The sequence below is a fragment of the Coffea eugenioides genome, chromosome 3 (assembly GCF_003713205.1).
Source record: "Coffea eugenioides isolate CCC68of chromosome 3, Ceug_1.0, whole genome shotgun sequence".
Lineage (NCBI taxonomy): Eukaryota > Viridiplantae > Streptophyta > Magnoliopsida > Gentianales > Rubiaceae > Coffea > Coffea eugenioides.
This window is the reverse complement of record NC_040037.1, coordinates 813,952-835,144: the sequence shown is the minus strand read 5'-3', so window position 1 is coordinate 835,144 and position 21,193 is coordinate 813,952. Positions and strand designations below refer to the sequence as shown.

The window sequence follows — 21,193 nt, the reverse complement described above, 5'->3', positions numbered from 1 at the left end:
TGTCCGTCACCTGCCCTTGGACCGCTGTGCCTCTGTGTTAACAACGGTAATAGAATTGGATGTTGTTTATTCAAAAGAGAAATTAAAATGGTCACAGAAGAATAGGCTGCTTTAAATTCGATTGCAATAGACAAACAAAAACACAAACTTGAATGCCTAGTGGCATAACACAGCATCCAGCAGCAGTAGCAGATGAGAATGGAGGCATTCAACTTCAACTAGCTATCCAAGAGCAGAAAGAAACACACGAGTCGGAATGGGGATCATTGCAATAAGTAGACACAATCAGGTGGGGGTAGCGTGGGCACTAAATGATCGAAGCTTAGGAAATCAACTATTGTCAAACCACGGAGGAGGTCTTAAATTTGTACTTACTATCACATATTTAATTTTTGTTAAACACAAAACTTACTTTCTAATACTACTTGGCATGTAGCACAAAAGACAAATTTGGTACAAATTTCTCATTTCACTCCTTAAAATAATATTTTAATCATCTGGACTGAATATGCAAAGAATCAATAAGTTCAAGGGAGGTCAGTGCAATTTCTCAAACCACGGAGGAGGTGAGTGCAAGTGTTAGAAATCTCAGAGGAGGTTTCTGCAATTTTCCCTCATTCCACTCCCTAAAATAATATTTTAATCGCCTGGACTGAATATGCAAAGAATCAGTAAGTTCAAGGGAGGTCAGTGCAATTTCTCAAACCACGGAGGAGGTGAGTGCAAGTGTCAGAAATCTCAGAGGAGGTTTCTGCAATTTTCCTTTATTAATATGATAGGTTATGTTAGAGGTGTTAAAATGAATGATTTGGGCGGGTTTGGATTAGTTAAAATAAGCAATGGGTATCAATGAGTCAATCCATTTATATCCATTTAATTAGATAGATATAATTGGGTAAATCAAAAAATGAATTGGGTAACCCAATTTTTCATTTATGACCCATTTATATTAACTTTTTGTAAAGTCATTTAAATTTATTTTTACAAACTAAGTTATCAATTTATACCATCATTTGCACTCATCATTTGTTTTAAATATTTACTTATAATACTCAATAAGCCTAATTATTAATTTTTTTTCCCATTCACTCTCTATGTCGCAAAATTACATACTATTTAACAATTAAACAATAAAAATATAAAAATTTGAATTAAGTACTATGAAAGTTAACATAAAAACTTAATTCAAAAACTTGGAACCCCTAGCCTTTCTTTCGTGTGTAAATTTAAAATTTCATTTTGGAAAGGTAAGAAAAAAGGCTAAAATTTGTCATAAATTGATAATACTATAAAATGAACAAGTTAACAAACTACGAGAAAATAAAATGATAAGATAAAATCAACAAATAATAGTAATAATATGAATAATAATGAAAAAAGTAGATAATATCATGACAAAATGAAGGATAAAAAAATGGATGGGGAAAGAGAGGATATTTGGCGGAAAATAATTCTAAATGTTGAATTTGATGGGTTACCCAATAATACCTATTTTATATCCATATGTAAAAATTTAAGATACCCATATCCATTTATTTATAGGCGGGTATTAAATTTATTTAAATAGGTTTGTTTGTCACCTATAGGTTATGTATAATTTAGATGTAATGAATTTTTTTACGGTACACTCTTTGACATACGTGAATTTCACTTAATCTATAAAATATATATATATATATACACACACACATATTAATAATTATTACTCTACCTTGCATTTATGCACTTTCCGTAATTAATTTTACTTTTTTAAAAATCTAATACCTGAATTACATCTTAACGAGTGCCTATTGGGCACTCTTTAAACAGGCCCTAAATATATTAACGGATATACAATTAGTAATACCTTTTTTTATTTATTTTGATTAGTTGTGAACTCATGTGAGGTAAGAATAAATCAAGCAAAAAATAGCCAATTTTTACATATTTATTCTAAAAATTATTGCAGTTTAAATATCCAACTGCCTTCAATTCGTAAACCCTTTTGTAAAATTTTTTTATAATGTGAAATCGAAGTTCCATACCTTGCAATTGGATCATAACACTTGCCTACTTACAAATCATATCTACTCGACAAGTTTTTCATTTTTCCTTTTCCTTTTTATATTTTGGGAAAAAAGGTACAGCCACGTAACGTATAGTAAACGATCCGGTAGATGAGTTGCACCAATAAATCTTCTTGGAAAGATGCCTGATCCTATCCCCATGGGTGAAGAGCAGATGCTTTCTTTCTGCCCAATTTGGAGATTCAAAGTTCAAACTACATCCTCCAAGAGTATCAACACATGAGTTTGGTTTAAATTTCCCCACCAGAAAAAGGACTACAACCAGTAGTGGCTTTACTAGTGAATTGATTGTTAGCAAATTCAACATAATTCAAGAGAAGATCCCACTCTTGGAGTGGATATCGTTTTTCACCAAGCTTCTCAATCAAAAGGGTTCTCCAAAAGTGACTCAATAATAATGTGAAGTCACGATATGAAGTGATAAGACTTGGGAACTCCACGAGGCTTCTTATAACAATGTATAAACACGCAAAAGATGTGCTCTAATTATGACTGTTGTCCAATGGAAAACAAGTACTACTACAAAACAACTTCATCATACAATATCAAAAGTCATCCTTGATTCAAGCAGCAGAGAGGACGCATCTACCCAAATGGCTACTCGTTTAATATACGATCACTACTACCCAGTCCAATAACTCAGCAAGCAAGCGTTGAACTTAGAATATTCCCGTAAGGAGATTCGCTGCAGTTGATATGGCTGCACCAGTTATGGCACACTGCACGATCTGCTCGTGCGAATGACCATCTGACGTTAGTGCCAATGCAGCCCCAGTAACAGCTCCAGCTAATGCGCTGTTTTTCTGCAGTGAGATCATGAGACAAGGCATTACTGCTGGTCATACATTAAATTCAAGCATTTTTGTTGCCTAGTTCTCGAAAACAAAAGTTGATTCAGTTCTGGACAGGCATGAAAAAAAGACTCAGTCGGACGAGATGGACAACACAGCAATTTCAGCATATACGGAAAACGGCTTTAGATTATTAACATATATCAGATTCAGGTATTATGCATCATATATTACAAATCCAAGCATATTTCTTGCCTAGTTCTTTAAAAATAAGATGCAGAATGATTATTGCATAATCTTCTCAATGCAACAAGCATTGAATAGACTCCTCCTGTTACCATCTGATCAGATATTCTCTTCAACATCTTCAGCGACCAAATGTACAGCGCAGCTAATTTAGAGCGAGAATTACGTTAAAACCCGTCAGAGGTAGGTTAACCCGATATTATGCATATAAAAATGTGCTAAGATATTGAACCTTGCTCTATCTTGAAGGATTTTAGCTAGATGTTACAAAAAGCAGTGGAGAAAGTAAAAGTGAGACGAGTATCCCCATAAAGTCATGACCATGCAAATCAAAATGCACCATGATTACCCAATCATGAACTCCACGAGCCTCCTTTAATCCATATGTAAGACCAGAATACATTCCAGCAGCCAATCCTGCAGAGAATTTCAACAAAAGATCATTACCAAGTCCTCAATCCGTATGCTGAGCCCAGAAAAGGTGATTATGCCTTATTTTTTAACCCACACCCACCAGACAATTTTATTTCCCACTTTTTCTACACCTAAAAAAATGCCAAGACTTCCCCTTACTCGAAATCATACGCACACATATTCTAGATAGAATCAAATATATACAAACATATTCCCTAAAGTCATGCGGTTGCTATATGACATGAAGCCAGCATGATATTTCTCCTATAAAAGAGTATACAAATTCAATCAATCGTTTTTTTTTTGGGGGGGGGTGGGGGGTGTGGAGAGAGGAGGAAAGATAAAATCTATTGGCACTCTTACCCCATTGTAGAGATTCTTTTCCAGTGCCCTTAACCTACACAGAGGAAGAACCGTAAAGATGAGTATCAATAATGCCTACCAACAATATAATTGTATTGTTTAAGACCTAATAAAGATTCAATCATAATAAAAAGCTAATGGACATCGCTACAAGAACATGAGTGGCTTTTTTGCATTAGCACATGAGGCAAAGTCAAATGTTCTAGGTTAACTTATCACTTGATTCAAAACAAAATAGAATAAGTTTGTCATTTGGAATAGAATAACTATGTGAAACATACCAAAGCTTCCACAGTCTTTGCATTAGTTTCTCCTGCAAGGAATTAGAACAATTTTAATATGTCTGGAGAAGAGTGAAATTTCAAAACGTCAATTCTCCACCAAAATAATAATAATAAGATAAAGCCAAAAGATACAAGGATACTTCCATTTAATTGGAAAGCTATAATTTCCATTGGCATACATGGCAAAACAAACTTCTAAAAAGTCAATCTACATGATGAATGCATATCAAGGGCATAGTGAAGTAGGCAAAGCTCTTTTGCAATAAGTGTTTTACCTGTTTCTCTACGAGGGGGAAGCAATTATATAGTGAATTATAGTAGAAAAAGAAAGAAAGAGAACATCTTAAATGCTCCAATCTAAAAATCAAATTTGCTTAAGACTTGTGGGGTTCTCGAGAATATATAGTTCACTTGAAAACCAAATGGTGCTTATTCCTGTATCTGATTTCAACTGTCCCATTAATCCCCCACAAACTCATTATCATAAGAAGTTGCAAACTACAATCCTGCTAAAAAAATGTCAAGAAAATTTAAAGCACTGTCCTCTTTCGCTAGTTTCAAACAAAAGGTAGATAATAGAGTCAAACAATCACCCATGAAAGAATGATCAATAATGTTGAAATGCATTGTCTCGTGCTGAGACTGATATATAAGTCCAACAAAAAATTATTATAGGTAATACTCAATTGGCACTCTCCAGCAGATAGTGACGGGTTATTTGAGAATAGAAATAAAAGATCTGCAGTCTCAGATATTTTATCTAATTGTATAGGAGAAGTTATATTCTCTATTCTGACACTAAAAAAACCCATATTCCATGAATGACTTGCAACCACTGGTAAATCTTTTGAAAAATTTTCATTCCACAAACTGTAAAATCAGATTTGACGGTGTCTCCTGACAAAACACTATATGTCAATACCAAAGATATCATTACTTTTTTGATAAAATAGCGAGAATTGCTTAGCATCTATTACAATCACAAACACATAGCAAATCTCACATGTAGCAAATCGAGATTTTGAAAAGTACAAGCATTATAATTTTACTCTCCTACAAATAGGTCATGGGCAATGACAATATCAAGCTAGAAGTGAAAATTCTTCCATGTATCAGCCTAGAAATTAAGAGTCTACTGGAATTAAGGAAATTCCCCAGTTGGTGTTGCCAGAGCGTTCTGCCGTTTAGATCACCTTCAATAGACACCATGACACCAGAATGGGAGATACTTTGCAGCCAATCTGGCAGTTTAAATGTTGTTACAAAGGTAAATACTGCAGCATTTGATTTATGGTCTGTGGACACCTTAAGATGCTTAATTGGATAAATTCGATTAGCAGCCCCTAGTAATCCATTAGTGTACAAGTAGCATGGAGCATGAGCTAGTAGTACCTGATCTAAGGGGCCATAAACTAAACCTATACCTCTGAGGTCGGGAAATCGATGCCTTTTAGCAGCAGAAATTTCTGGCGGTATACCACTAGTATCCGCACCTGCACCTGACCGTTAGATCACATGAAAATCCAACATGAGGAAAAGAGGAGAAGTACCAAGACATTAAAGAAAGGAAGCAGCCAGAAATCACATCCTTCCAGTTTTTTTTCCACTCGATAATTTTCCCAAAAGGATCGTTTAAAAAAAATCAAATTTTAAAAAAAAAAAGAAGAAGGAAATGGTCTATAAGGATGAAATCGGGAGATCATGTCACCTTCAACAGCTGTTAAATAAGCCTCGCGTGCTACTGCTTGAACTGCACCAATCTGCCATTATTTTTTTTTTTTTGGATTTTTTGTCAATAAAAAACTAAGTATCTTGTTTATGCATGTCTTTGATTTACAAAATTACACAACAGCATTGAATTCTAGTTTAACTACCACTACACGGAAATCAAAATTTAATCTTTCTTGCTGCTAACTACCACTACCACTACAAAATGTGTTGAAAACTTGTTTCGTAGAAAAAAATTACCGTTATAAGACTTACCCCAGCAGCTTTTACGAAGCTTTCAGCAATACGATTGAGAAGAGGGTGGCCCAAATCAAATAGACCACTCTTATCGAAGTTGCGCAGCTCATCAATGATTGATCGCGTCTCCAAATTACTACTGCTACTCATTGTTTCCTTTCTTTCTCTCTTTCTTCTTGCTCTGGACGGTGGGCCTGATGAAGCTTCGACAACAATTGTGAGAAGAAGAAAAAAAAGGAATGTATGTATTTGTAGTTAGTAGTGGTGCAACTGGCAAACATGACAAAGCCATTTTTCTCGCAGTGAGCAGTAGACCAAGCAAGACAAAAGAGGTAAGAGATACACGTGTGAGAATATGGGTATGCACGTGGCTGTTTCTTGAACGAGATGGCGGCCTCCGTGGAGCCATTTTCTGCGTGGGAGTACGAGCTAGAGCGAGTTCCTTGCCAGTTCGTTGGGATTACGTAGCATTATCTGTTTGGATAGAACATTATTCCAAATAATTATTTGGAATAATTATTGTAACACTTTTTATAATGTGATGTATGTGAGATAAGAAAAATGTTGAAAATATAAAAAGATAAATTGAAAAATGCATTTATGATGCAAGTGAAAATTTTTTTTGAAAAAGTTGCTATCCAAACATAAAATATTAATTGCACTCTACTTTTTTTTAATCACCTAAATATCATATGGTCAACTCAAAACATTAATCTTTTTCTTCTTGGCAATCTTATTAATATTGAAAAAAAAGGAGGGAGAGAGAAAGAGCTCAATTCCTTTTTTTAATACAAACAAGAAAGAATTTAATATTTTTATTATTTTAAAAATACTTTACTTTTCTGTTTATTACCCAATTCCAATCCTAATTTCAAGGACATTAAAGTAATAAGATAATATTATATTTTTCCTTATTTTCTTTCTTTGTAAAATCTAATATTTTATCTCCTTCTATCCTATCTCGTTTTCTTCAAGTATTAATAAGTGTGAAACAAGAAATTTGAGAAAACTCTTTTATTTTTATGTTTTTGAAATCTTAGAGTGAAAAAAGGAAGAATAATTATTCCAACTTTTTATTTTTATTTATATATAAAAAGGGTAAATATATTTAAACATTTTTTAACATACTTTTTAGATTAATGATATGGTAAAATATCTAGAAGAGAGTAAAGTGATTATATCACTATAATTTAAAGGGATAAAACGATAATAACAACATAGTAATGCTATAAAATAAAATGTATTTTTGTTAAAAATTTATTAACATGCTGAGTTGAATTACCTATGAGGTGAAGTGACTAAAATATAATATTATGGGATAAAATTGATAGTAATGATATACTTTAAGGGGTAAAGTGATAATAATCCAGAAAAAAAAATCATAAGTGCTTTTTCTCCCCCTCTTTCTCTCTCTCTTTCCTTTCAAGTCCCAACCTACTTCTACTCCTATTCTAACCTATTCTAGAGGAGGACCCAACTGGACCTATAGAGAAATCGGTGGGGATTGAACCACTATCGAACTAGAAGGATGCATAATACACCCATCTGGATTTAGAGAGCCACAACTGTGACAATTGATGGAAGTAAGGGTTCACCGAAGGGTCCAAACCTTCATGGCTTGATGGTGGATGGTGGCTACCAACCTAAAGGCTGGTAGTTTCTCTCCTTTCAAGTTTGGTGCTTTAAAATCTCTGCCGTGAAATGGAACACGCGAGGGCCCGAGGAATATCAGTCCCTAGAACAGTTGTAATGGGCGGGCTAAGTCATAGGTAGCCACCAGCTACTGGGTGAACCCAAAATCATGATTTACCTTTTTTTTGCCAGCAACAATAAATTGTATAACCTACTCTATCATAATCTAGGGGAAGGGGGAGTCTAAGGAGGCTTGTGTCAGGGGCTAGTGGGCTACCCTTAGATTTTTTTTTTTGCTGCAGGTAAGGTTTGAACCTTCACCTACATCCCAATGAGGGACTTAAGTCCCTCCCTGGTGGCCACTAGGCTAAGCTCAGTGGTTCCAAAATCATGATTTACCTACTCCTTTCTTTTTCCCCCTTACGCTTAATTGCCTTCCGAAACGCAGCACAAACAAGTACTATGAGAAACCTTTCGTAAATTGGATTCTCTCTCCACCGCCTGATTCGGAGATTGATTAACGGATAGTAGCATGAATTAGTTGTCAGAAGGATTAAGGCATTCACAAGTTGAATTTAGTCGAATTCAAATTAGTTCATGTAATTCTGATTACATTTTGCTTGAATATTTACCATTTTTAGTATAATTGTAAATTTAATTGTATGTTTAAATCCAATTTTTTAAATAAATAATTTATACCCGAATTGTAAGAAATTATATTAAAAATGGAAAAAATTATACGAATCAGTTTAAATTAGACAAAATTTAACTTATGAGGGCGTTGATCCATGAGAGAAACACTTTGCGTTGAGATCCAATTGGGCAATTTCCATCAAATTCTATAAGGCTGCATTTGGACGGAGAGGTTTTGAAATCCTCTCATATCTCTCTAATTGTTTATACTTTAGATTACTTATGAAGTATTTGAATTTGTAAATTATACATTATTCTATATTTAAAGTATATTTTGATAATTGGTGAATTTAAAACTCAAATGTTTCTTACGCAATTCAAATAACTAGAGCGATTTGAATGAATTTCAATTTTTTCAATCCAAACAAAACCTAAACGAAGTTAAAACAAAAACCTCAAAATGGGGTACTAGAATCTTTCATTTGTATAGTCTATGCTACATGGTCACGTGTATGGATCGCGTGTTGAAGTTTAATTATCTTTTCCAACACTTCAAGTATTGAGGTTGATTTCACATTTATTGGTTATGAAAATTGATTTTTGATTCCATTCAGACTAATTTCACATATTGCAATGAAGAAAATAAAGAAAAATATTTTTTTTACCACAATTATCTTTCCTTTAGTGATTTTTTGTTTTGTCTCATTTCATATCGCACAAGTTTTTATTTTTTGTATTTTTGTAGAATCAAAATTTTTATTAGATTAATCTTTCTTATACTGACAGTGTATACACTATCAATTTTGAATAAACGACAACTATGCAAAATTTAAATTTAAAATTTAATTTTTCCATATGTGTTATGGATTCAATGGTGATATTATATATGCTATTAGTGCATATAAGATTTATTCTTTTTATTTACATAAAGAAGAAATAAATTTTGTTTTCAGATGCATTAATATTTCTTATTCGAACATTTGAAATATTTGAAATATTATTTGGATAAAGTGTTATTTGAAATAATTAATGTAGTACTTTTTGTGATGTGATGTATATAAGATAAAAAGATAATTGGGAATATAAAAAGTTGAGTTGGGAAATGTGTTTATGCTATAAGCAAAATATTATTTAAAAAATGGGGTATCCAAACAAACCCATAGTAACATCTAACTGATCTAAATGCATATTATATTATTCCAGTTTATATTTAATTCCAAGTTTTATAAATGCATCACGCATCTAAATTCACTCACTAGCATGGTGAAGTGCTCATAATCTTTAGATAAGGTATTTCCCATTTTCCCTCTAGTTGACATATGTGGAGTCGTAAGTTCCCAATTGCATATTCCTAACGTGTTAGCTGATTCTTTGATAGTTGTAATGGATCTTCTATCCTACTTTCTATGCCACTATTTAATATTTATCCCACTCTGTATTATATTGTTATTTCTCTTTTATAAATATTATATTTTAATTTTTTTTATTTTCTTAAAATATAATAAATATTAACTAAATAAAAATAAATACAACAGTCTCAAAAAATATATATATAATGGAAAATTAAAAAATATTTAATTCTTTTTTATTTTCTTAAAACTTAATAACTATTAACTGAGTAAAAAATAAATACAACAATTTTTAAAAAGTAATATATAATAGAAAATTTTAAAATATAGTAAAAAATTTATAAAAAATCTCATTTTTTTATGTATTTTGATTTTTTAAATTTATTAAATTGTGTATTATTCAGTTAATAGCTTTTGGAGTTCGAGAAAAAAAAATTGAAATATAGTATTTATGAAAAAATAGTAATATAATAAAAAATGAGATAGATAATGCTACAGTAGTTAAGACGGAATATCCATTGTGTCTGACGTGCAACTCACCGGCAAGGCAAAGAGGGACAAGCAGCGTCGGCGAAAAACGAATTTGTTTTGGCTCCCATTACATTCATTTAGCATGTAAGGTCTGACCATATCTAACCATACGTATCCAACAGCATCACTCGTTAAAGGCTCTCGGTAAAGGTGTCAAAAAAAAAGAGCATGTCAATTTTGTTATCTCATAATTGAAGATTTACGGTGGCCAGTAGTTTCAATAGCTGAACATTTTCCTTCTTTCTTTCTTTTTTTTTTTTTTTTTTTTTGTAAAGCCCCCCTAGGGAAATTTCCTTGTCCCATTACATCATTATGGAATGTTAAGAAATAGCACGTGAAAATCTTAAAATGGTATTTAGTACCTTTTTTCTTGTTAATTACTGCTTAAGTCCTTGTGTTCTTTAAACAAAGGCCACAAAATAGAGCTGTTAAACGAGCCGAGTCGAGTTCGAGCATAGGACAATCGAGCTCGACTCGAACCTCTAATCGAGCTAGCTCGAACTCGCTCGATTAGTAATTCGAGCTTCACAAGGCGTTCGAGATCGACTCAATGTACTGATAGAAAACTCGAGTTCGGGCTCGAACTCGAGTTTGAAATCGAGCCTAACTCATTGAGCTCGAATGGAATTCGAGCCGAGTTTTTCGAGCTCGAGCTCGTTTACGGGAGACAGCATATCAGCTCTTGAAAAAAAAGAGGATGGCGCCTGGTGGTAAGAATGGAAGGTGCGACGTGCAGCGTGCAGCTGCGGGGTGCGGGGTGAGAATGGACGGTGACGGCTGTGGGATGGGAAAAGGTAAGACCAAAAGAGGAAAGAAAAATTAGGGCTACAGACGGGATATGACTTAGGTTAGAGTACCACATATACATTGAAATGATGAAAATGCCCCTACCCTTCGAACCTAACGAGCTTAAACGAGTACTGATTAGAGCTCGAGCTCGGATCGTTTCTCTCTGTAAACGAGCCGAGTCGAGCTCTTATCGAGTCGGGTCGAGCTCGGCTCGGGAGCTATCCGGTTCGATTAACAGCTCTAGCCACAATGAGTGCATCGTCAGAAAAGGAAGTTGGACAATGTATATTCAAGATACAGTAACAATTGCAATTTTAGCTAGACACAAATATTTAAAATGTATAATCCTTGGGCCTCATAGCCAGAATTCTTCAAATTGTTAGGTGTTAATTAACTACCATAAAGAAATTAAGCTGGAATTGAGGGCTAAACTAGAAAAACATCCTTTTTCTCCTACGGGGCTAAAATTGATACTTCTTAATCTTTGGGGTGCAAGTGCAACATTTACCAAAATTAAGATGACCTGTTGATGTGATATTTTGTGTGATTTGCGGGATATTTATAAGGGTTAATTTCACATACCTCCCCTGAGGTTTTTAACAATTACAGAAAACTCCCCTCAATTTCTAAAAATTATACCTACCTTCTCTGTTTTCACTATTTAAGTAACATTCTAGACCCAAGGCTATATTTTTTTTCAAAATTTCTATAATGCCCTTGAGTTATAATTCACAATAAAAATGTAAAGGAAAAAAATAATTTATAGTCTCTATTTCATTTATATTTATTATCTACCACTATTATCTATTTATCAACATCCAAATTACTACTAAATAAACACTTATCTTTGTTTTAATGTTCCTCTTTTATCTAAAAATTTCTGATGCATACTATTGTATAAAGTATAAATGCTACATCATATACCCAAAAACTTACTTACAATTTCATAACAATATCAGATTTTACTTAATATACTACAATATTCATCAATATCCCTAAATTTCAATCCTATGGTTGCCACCTTTTTAATACAAAATAATCTAAACCATCACTACTAATATCAATATCCAATTTATTCCATTGGCATAGAGTTCAAAATCAATCAAATTGTCTCTATAGGAATAATATCAATAATTGTAAATAAAAAATAGAAACACAATGCAGTTATAGATATATATCAAGAATACTTTTTTCATGATAACCATAACAGTATAACCTATATTTAGTTCCTATTCAACTTTTTATCCTTAATTTTTATTTTTTATCATTGTCACTATTTTCATTTCTATCTAATTTGATAATGAAATTAACACTCAATTTGTCATTTGACAATTTCAATTTGTTAATGCCTATAAAAAATTGGAAACAAAAATGGGCGCAAGAAAAATATTTAGTAATAATGAAAAATCGAGGATTGGGAATAGATACCAAGATATATAAGTATTGGTGGTTTAATGTGTACGGCGATTTTATTAGTAGCGACAGTACATATTTGGTTGATAATAATAAATAAATGAGTTTGAAAGAAAAATAGATATATGAGTAAGAGAATAGATAGTTAAATAGAAAAAACTATGGTTTGAATTATTGGTTAATAATAGATGAGAGAGTTTTAATATTTGATAGAGTTTTTCAATGAGTTGACAATTAATAAAAGGCATTATTGTCTTTTTATCACAACAAATGAGGTTTTTGTAATTATGTAAACTTCAAGGGAGCCGAATGAAATTGTCGAAAACCTCAGGGGAGATTTCTGAAATTATCCCTATTTATAAAATAATACATAATGCATGGGTTTGTAGCATGCAGGCTCTATTAATCTGTTAATTGGTACAGTACGCCACCGCCTTTTAGCAATGTTTTTAAACTCGGACCGGTCAGTGAACCGGAGAGGTGGCCGGTTCGCGGTTCGACAGGTCCAACCGACCGGTTCAAAGGTTCACTGTTTTTTTTTTTTTTTTTTTAAAGTGTTAAGTACTAAGCATGTTTCATTCTACACTTGAACTTTACCAACATAACTTAATTTAAGTTATGATAATAATAAATTTTCTAAAGTTATACATAAAACATGGAATGATAAATATAATTAAAATATCATAATTCACCACAAGTTTTCATAAATTCATTATAAACATAAATAGATACAATCCAAATGTGCACCAATTATCACAAATAAAAACACAAAAAATAAATAAATTAAATATTGAATTCTTTACAACCCTTAAAAAATCCATAAAAGAGTTCAAGTTAAGACAAACTATTTGAATAGCAAACTTTTATCAGTGACATGATAAGCAACCACACCACCTTCAATTTCATCAACTTAAGCTGAAAAAGTTAAAATTTTATTATAAAATATTAATCTAATTGCTCAACTAAAAAAACTAAAAATTTTTGAAAAAAACAAAATATACAGTTAAACACATAAAAATTAATTGCTACTAAAATTACTAATTAACATGTTATATTAAATTCATGATCCTATACCATTAATTATTTTAAATTCAATTATCAATAGCTTCGATTATGTGCCAACTACCATATTTTGACCAACCCAATGTTATTATTTGTAATTCCTACCCAATTCCTACACGGATGTGCACTACTTTTGCAAAAATTTCATCCTTAATTAATCGAATAAAAATAAAACAAAATGAGGGAAACATATGAAAATTGAGGGGAAAAAGAAGAAAATGCAAAAAATCAACTAAAGATAATAATATAGAAAAAAACCTTGAAAGAAAAAAATTAAACTTACTAAAATGTTGGAAAACAAGAAAAGTTGAAATTTTCAACTTGTTTACAATCTGCTAAAGATAATAACCTGATAATAATGGTGAAGACTTGAGAAAATCTTGTTGTGGATATTTGGGTTAAAAATGGTTAAGAAGAAAAATTGAAAAATAAAATAAGAGAAGAACTTGATGTTTTAATATATTTTTTAGTCAAGTAGAATTCTCAACAAACTTAAGTACAATCTATCGGTAAGATTGTCATATTTAAACTTGGAGACCAGGTTCGAATCTTAGCTACACCATTCTTGATATTTTGTTGAAGAATTTAAAAAACCGCCGGTTCACGGTTCTTAACGGTTCGCACGGTTCGTCCGGGTTTCAACGGTTCTCCATAAACCGCCGGTTCACGGTTCTTAACGGTTCACACGGTTCGTCCGGGTTTCAACGGTTCTCCATGAACTTCCGACTTTAACATTAGACCGGACCGGTGACATGGCCGGTTCGCAGTCCAACCGGCCGGTCCGGTCCGGTTCTGAAAACATTGCCTTTTAGTTTCCATATACATTCTCCCGTTCCACTACAACAACTCAATCATCCCTCCTCATCCCTTTCCGAGACAGTTAGCTCAAATTGTAAAAAGGGTTCTCTCTGCAGAATCTAAAACAGGCCCCAGAAAAAATTAACCCAAAAATGGTACCTCCCACTGCTCAAATCGCTTTTTCAGCCTCCTGTAGCTAGTTCCTCTTCCACCTTTCGAACAAGGATGCAATTCTGAAGCATGCTCAGCTCATGAAAGAACTAGGAGATAATAAAGCCGCTAATGGCTTGTGAATATAGAAACTTTTCCCGAAAAAGAGAGAGAGATCACTTTTGCTCATCGTTTTTGGGTTTCTTGATCTCTAATTTGATATTGTGCTTATGAACAGAGAAGTTGCCGCTCCTTCCACTCAACCAATCGGTCAGGTAATGTTTTATTTTCTTTATTTCACATTTATAATGGGTCTGGTGTTGTTGGTAGCTGTATTGGTTGGAATTTTAACTTAAGAGGGCCTTAATTTTTTTTTTGGGATACATTGTAGCATAAGTGCCAGGTTTTTCTGAAGTATTCTTGCCAAAGATGTTGGGTTTTCAGTTAAGTATATTCTGCTCGAAATTGTTTTCTTCTTATATATGAAATGACGAATAAGAGAGAGAGGGAGATCGGCTTAGGAGGAAAAGAGGAAGAGTTATAAGCTAGGAAAGGGCCGGTGCAAGTAAAGAGGGAACTAGGATTTTTGAAATGAAGAAAAAGGAAAAAGAAATTTGCCGAAAAAAGAAAAGAAAAGAGGAAGCCATCGTTGACTGGCAGAACCGGCCGCCCACCGTGAGTCAACCAGTGGCTGAAGCTATTGGAAAAGTATGAGACAAAAGACACATCGTGGTTGCTAGCAACAAAAGTAGTGGCTGCCGCTTTCCTGAGGCGGAGGAGAAGGTGGTAGGTGATGGAAGTGGCCTTTGATTGTGAGATGAAGGAAGAAAAATAAGGTTTTGAAAAGGAAAGTTTCTGGAAAATTTTCAATGATTAAGAGCCTAATTGTGGAAATTCGAAACTCATAGTCTAAATTGAATGCCATTTCTTTCGTTTGAAATTAGAACCATACGACTATTTGCTAATAAACCATTCAAGGCCAAACTCTTAATGAACGATTTATAGTAATCTTTAAAGTTATTGATTGTTAGCTTGTTTCGGATGGCAGGAAGGTTTTCAAGGCCAAACATTTTTCAGTGACAGGTTGAAGGAAATTCTAATGGTTTCTATAAAGTTTAAAATGTTTTAGTGTAGTTCTGCTGTAATCTTTAGAAATATTATATAAATTTTCTAGCCAAGATATGTTTGTTTTACTGATGGTGAGTTGAATTTGGAAAATTTATACTTGAATCCTAAGTTAGGTTATGAGGTCAAAAACCCTTAAGGACTTGTGTAAATCCTATGAGACAATTAAGAAACATTATAAACTCGGGAATAAGGTAAGTAAATATGTTCTTAAGTTTAATTGGAGATTTCAAATCTAGTGCGAAGTTAAAAAAGTTTGTCAATCTAATAGATGGACTACAGTAAAGCAAGGCCACGGGGATTACCCCAAAGTAAGCAAGAGCAAGTCAATTAAGGCTATAGAACTGTGATTTGTATCGTATCATTAACTATACGATTGCGATTTTTTCTGTAGATTGGCGTAGCTGAGAGGTGTGACTAGGGCTGGAGCTGAACCAAGTAGCTCGACTCAAGCTCGCGAGCTACTTGGTCAGCAGCTTGAGCTCGAGCTCGGTTGACCAAGCTCGATCTCGAGCTTGAGCTGCTCGTTAGAGCTATCGAGTCGAGTTCGATCTTGGAAATATGATACTCGAGAGCTCGACGAGCTCTATCGAGTTTTTTATAATATATATTTTAATTTTTATTATTGTGAAATGTCAATAATATCCTTTATTTAAAATTATATATAAAATATTAATTTTTATTACTTGAGCTTGATTAGGCTTGATTGAACTCGATTGAGCTTGATTTGAATTAATTACATTTAATTAAACTCGAGCTCGAGTTCCATAAATTGATGTCGAGCTCGAGCTCGAACTCGAATTTTAAAAGCTTGACGAGTTCGAGTTCGAGCTCGAGCTTAGTTATTTTGTCTCGAGTCGAGCTCGAGTAGTACTCGACAGCACCCCTAGGTGTGACCATTGTTTCGACCTCACCCTTAAGAGGGTTGCTGGTGGCTCGCTTGCGGGGATAGTGGTGGGAGGCTTACTATTTAGTGAGTGTCTGTAATTTTTCTATCAAATTCATCTCTTCACATATTTATGAAATTGTATTGATTTTAAATATATTATTGCAGGTTCTCCTGCTGCGCGTGTGATCACCACAGCTTTTCGAGTCGGGATCGGTATAGGTGTAGCATTTTCATAGTGTAATAGGGTGTTTCACGAGTGATCTCCTTTATTTATTGTATTACATACTTTATTATGATTCTAGCCGTGGCACTTTTTAGCCAAAGTTGACTGGGAATATATTTGTTTTGACAGAAATTTTAGATATGATGGCGTGATGGAAATTAGATAAATTTTAAAAATTAGTCTTAGCTTATCCTCTCAACGTTATCTTTCAATAGCAATTAAATATACAATAGCTTTTTGGAAGAGGTATACGGAGGAGGTTATAACAAATTGAAATATGAATTCGTGAAGGTGATTCTTTTATAGGTCTAAAGATATGCTGAGCTCAATAAAAATCAACAGGGCTAATTTACAATAGCTGCAAAAGTGGGGGTGCCGTGTAATTTATCCCCAAAAAAAAAAGGCTAACTCAAAATAAAGGGAAAATAATAGTACCATGCGCTAATTCACTAGATGAAACTTTTCCAGTAGCTTTCAGAAACCTCCCTGTTACACATAATATCACTCAATACCCCTTAAGTTTTTAAAATCTTACCTCTCTCCCTTGAATTGACATTTCTTGAAATATTTTAGCTCTTTTGGAGAAATTCAAAAAAGATGAAACTTTTGTTCCAACACTATCCTTATGTTATCCTATTTATGATAAAAATTTAAATTGAGATTAAAAAGTAAAAATATGAAAATATAAGCTACAATAAATGCAACAACGAATCATTTTATAGATATACACCAATTATTATCTAATATAATGCATGATATTTAACAATAAAGGGATATTTCTAAACATATATTTGGTCATTAGATCATTTTTGATTATCTTTTTTAATTTTGACTTGTTTATAAAATTTTTTCTATAAATAGGATTTATATTATAAACTACCCATATGAACAGATTATTTTAGTTCTCAATACAACTTAGGTCTCATTTGATAATCTAATCCAATATTTTTACTTAATGGATTCAGATTTTAACATGTCTAAATGCGTTTGATAACAAAAAAATTACACATCTGAATTAATTAAGCAATACTGAATTTTCTAGGTAAAACTTGTTTCAAAAAATAAGTGATAAATTATTCACTTATCACTGAATATGATATACACTCAAATGTATTAGATTCAATACTTAACAATTCAACAGTTTAATGTATTCGGATTTTAGATTTGAGATTTCAATTTTCAAATTTCAGTTGTATCAACCACACCCTTAAACTATATCATGTATTAAAACATATTTCCTAAAAAAATTTCTTAACTTCCTCATAACTATTCACAAAATGTTTCAAAGTATTAATTACTCAAAAAAATCCTTCTAAGTGGTTGATTTTAAATTACCTACGTCCTTTGTTGTTCTATCATGATTTCGATATAAAAGAAATATTGACCATTATTATATAGCAATTTTTTTTAATCTACATTTTTGGTTTAAAAATTTTATTTTATTTTAGCTTTTTGGTTAAGTAGCTATTAAGAGCAAGGGTGATGTTGTCATTCATGACTTTTGATAGGAACATTAGTCTTGTCAAACGAATAGGGGAGGTAAGTAAAATTTAAAAAACCTCAAGGGAACTGAGTGATATTAGAAGAAATCTTAGGGGAGGTTTCTGAAATTATCCCAAAGACTTATAGAGTATATGTTCGCCCGACCACGACGGCCATCCGACACCGCGGCGTTTCTTCTCCAAAGGCCTCTTCCTCTGTGGGGCAATCGGAAGCACCGGAAAGCAAGCCAGTCTGTATATATACGAGAATTGGTATGAATTTTCAATCACTGATTATTAAGTCTTTTCTGTGAAATATAATTAGGGGCTGATTTGTTTTGTTAGGGTTTTATTTGCAGAAAGTTTTATATCTCAGTTTTGGAATACAATTTTTTTTTTGGCATAACTGAGTCAAATCCGCTAGTTTTAGAACACATGCGAATAAATACTACTATCTGAACAATTTGACTACCATCTCCACTTGATCTTCGTATGCTGTGCAGCTGCTTTGACTTTTCCTTGAAGCCCTTCTGATATTAGCTGATTTTGCATTAATTTGTTATCCATATTCAGTCACTTGTTTGCCAGATTCTAATGCTTCGCAACTTTACCTATTTTCGCAATTTTTTACTTTTCCTGGAATTATTTGTTTCAAATTTATTTCGGCTAGTTAGAATCATCAGAGGAATTGATCAGTTTTTTCCCCTTCTTTTTGGTTGTCTGGATCCAGTGAGTAGAAGAATTTGTTGGAGTGAGGGTCTGAAAGGATACAAATATGTCATCGGGTAACAAAGAGGAAAGTGGTGCTCAGGATGCCGCTGAAAGAATCAAGGCGGCAGCATTATCAGCTGCAAAGGGTCTTAGCCGAGCTCAAGCTGAGCGTGCCGCTGCTGCGGCTGCACGCAATGTGAATGCCTATGGGCAGAAAGAGGAAGGGCCGAGTAGATGGCAAGAAAGGAAAGAAGCTAAGAGGCAGATGTATTTGATGAGTACCGAGAAACAAGTTAGGCTGGGTGAAAGGAAGGATCTTAAGAGTTCAATGTCTACTCTTGGGGCAGCTTCCCAATGCCAGAAGTGCTTCCAAACTGGGCATTGGACATATGAGTGCAAGAATGAAAGGGTCTATATTTCACGACCTTCTCGCACGCAACAGTTGAAAAATCCCAAGTTGAGGATGAAGGTGTCAATTTCTTATGATTTAGATAACCCTGATATTGAGAAGGAAGGGAAGAGTGATAAACAGGTTAAGAAGACCAAGAGGAAGCACAAGTCTGATACAGAATCTGGTAGCGATAGCGAGGCTTCAGTTTTTGAGTCTGATAGTGGCGGATCATCTGTGACAGGGTCTGATTATTCTTCTGGTGAGAGTGAGACTAGTTACAGTTCATCCACAGATTCAGAGGAAGAGAGGAGGAGGAAGAGGAAGAAGAAAAAGAAGCAGCAGAGGAAGAGAAGGCACCGCAGATATAGTTCTACCTCTGAATCTGGATCTGATTCATTCTCCGACTCTGAATCTGACTCTGAAGAAAGAAGCAGCCGGAAGAAGGGCAGGAGCTCCAGGAGCAGGAGGCATAGCAGGAAGCATTGAGGTGGCCGTGCTGATTGGAGTTTCTTGATTTTAGTGTCTGCTTTTTCGGTTGTCAGTTTGAGAAAGAAGCGTCAATGATATTGGAAGTCCATACAAGTATTGGATGATTACATGTTCTTTTTTCAGTTGTATGACTCTTATTCTCTGGTTGTAAGAATTTAGCTATCTTGTTATTGAATTCTAGTTTCTTGCTTGGTTGTGCAACAGGGCAATATTGGTGAAGCTAGTGATTGGCTACTAATCCACAGTAAGCTTGTGTTCTGCTGCTATCCTAGTATATGCACTTTTTCCATTTTCTCTATAATCTTCTTTATTTTGGTTCTGAAAGCAGATCTTGCGCATAATTTGTCGGCCTTGATTCTGTATTACGTTTATCTAGTATTGTGCCGTGAATCGGGCATGAAACTTCTGCCGATTACTTTGCATTGCTGAATGGAAGCAATTCTATGGCTTTTTTTCTGCTGATTCATATCTCGAGATGGAGCTGCATAGCAGTAAAGTTAAATGTCTTTCCAATCTGCGTGGGTTCATAAATGTGCTTTCATGGAGAGACTAAGTAGAAGCTGCATCTGCAGATGTATGTTCTTTGCAGTATATTAAGTCCGTCAGGTGATGGGGGTTCTTGTGGTTAGTTTAGAGGACCATGGTACGGATGGATTACAATCTTTAAATTCCCATTCGCTGAGGTCGCGAAAAAAAAACAGTGACTCGTACTAGTGGAAGAACTAAAAATTTTGCCTATTGATTCTCAGCCATTTTGCCGTGTTCCACTTGAGAATGAGGGCTATAGTTACTCGAATACGGCAAAGTCATTCAAAGATAAACTTGCAAAGCCAAGCATTTTTTGTGTTTGTTTTTTTCTTTGAAAAAAAGAAGCCTTTTCATGATTTTCTTATAAAGGAAACGAAATTTCTGGAAAGCAGGAAGAGAAGAGAAGGGAAAAAAATAATCTAGAAAAAAAGACTTCGTTGAAATCTAGAGCCGGTAATGGGTTAGGTGAAACTCAATACTCACGAATATTCAACTCGATCAATCCGATTAAACGATGGGTGTAATACTCAACATCATAGATAAGTTGATTAAACGACGAATGTATTACCTTCGATAAAACATGAAATGTATTGATAAGAAGTTACTGATGAATTATTCGATTGGGTTTCTTCGATAAAACGAGGAATATATTGATAAGGAGTTACTGATGGATTATAGGTTATCCGATTAAGTTTGGTAAGAAAATCCTATATGTATACATGTCGTGTGTTTTATAGAGAATCCTACATGTATACGTGTATTTTATAAATACTTATTATCTCTAGTTTGTATTTAGTTGACGCATATATTTTGTCTTATAAACTATTCTTTGTCATGTTTTATATACAATTTTTTATTCGAAAATAGGGA

The 21,193-nt window shown here is 33.7% G+C and overlaps 2 protein-coding genes across 4 annotated transcripts; one reads left to right on the top strand and one right to left on the bottom strand.

Annotated features, from left to right (window-relative positions):
• Positions 1 to 2,529: 2,529 nt before the first annotated feature.
• LOC113766827 (outer envelope pore protein 16-2, chloroplastic) lies at positions 2,530 to 6,375 on the bottom strand. 3 transcript variants are annotated; one of them, XM_027310986.1, is made up of 7 exons: positions 6,148 to 6,375; positions 5,873 to 5,924; positions 5,589 to 5,663; positions 4,162 to 4,193; positions 3,881 to 3,914; positions 3,453 to 3,520; positions 2,530 to 2,869 (listed from the first exon to the last, which is right to left on the bottom strand). In XM_027310986.1, exons 1-7 carry the CDS (start codon positions 6,277 to 6,279, stop codon positions 2,726 to 2,728), a joined length of 537 nt encoding a protein of 178 aa, XP_027166787.1. In that variant the 5' UTR covers positions 6,280 to 6,375; the 3' UTR covers positions 2,530 to 2,725. The 3 variants fall into 3 exon arrangements, with proteins under 3 accessions (XP_027166787.1, XP_027166788.1, XP_027166789.1); XM_027310987.1 differs by having other exon boundaries at positions 5,589 to 5,657; XM_027310988.1 differs by lacking the exon at positions 5,589 to 5,663.
• A 12,006-nt stretch (positions 6,376 to 18,381) lies between these two features.
• Positions 18,382 to 20,084, top strand: LOC113765096 (zinc finger CCHC domain-containing protein 10-like). The gene is made up of 2 exons (XM_027309151.1): positions 18,382 to 18,477; positions 18,935 to 20,084. The coding sequence occupies exon 2, from the start codon at positions 18,980 to 18,982 to the stop codon at positions 19,790 to 19,792; it is 813 nt and encodes a 270-aa protein (XP_027164952.1). The 5' UTR covers positions 18,382 to 18,477; positions 18,935 to 18,979; the 3' UTR covers positions 19,793 to 20,084.
• The last annotated feature ends 1,109 nt before the right edge of the window (positions 20,085 to 21,193 follow it).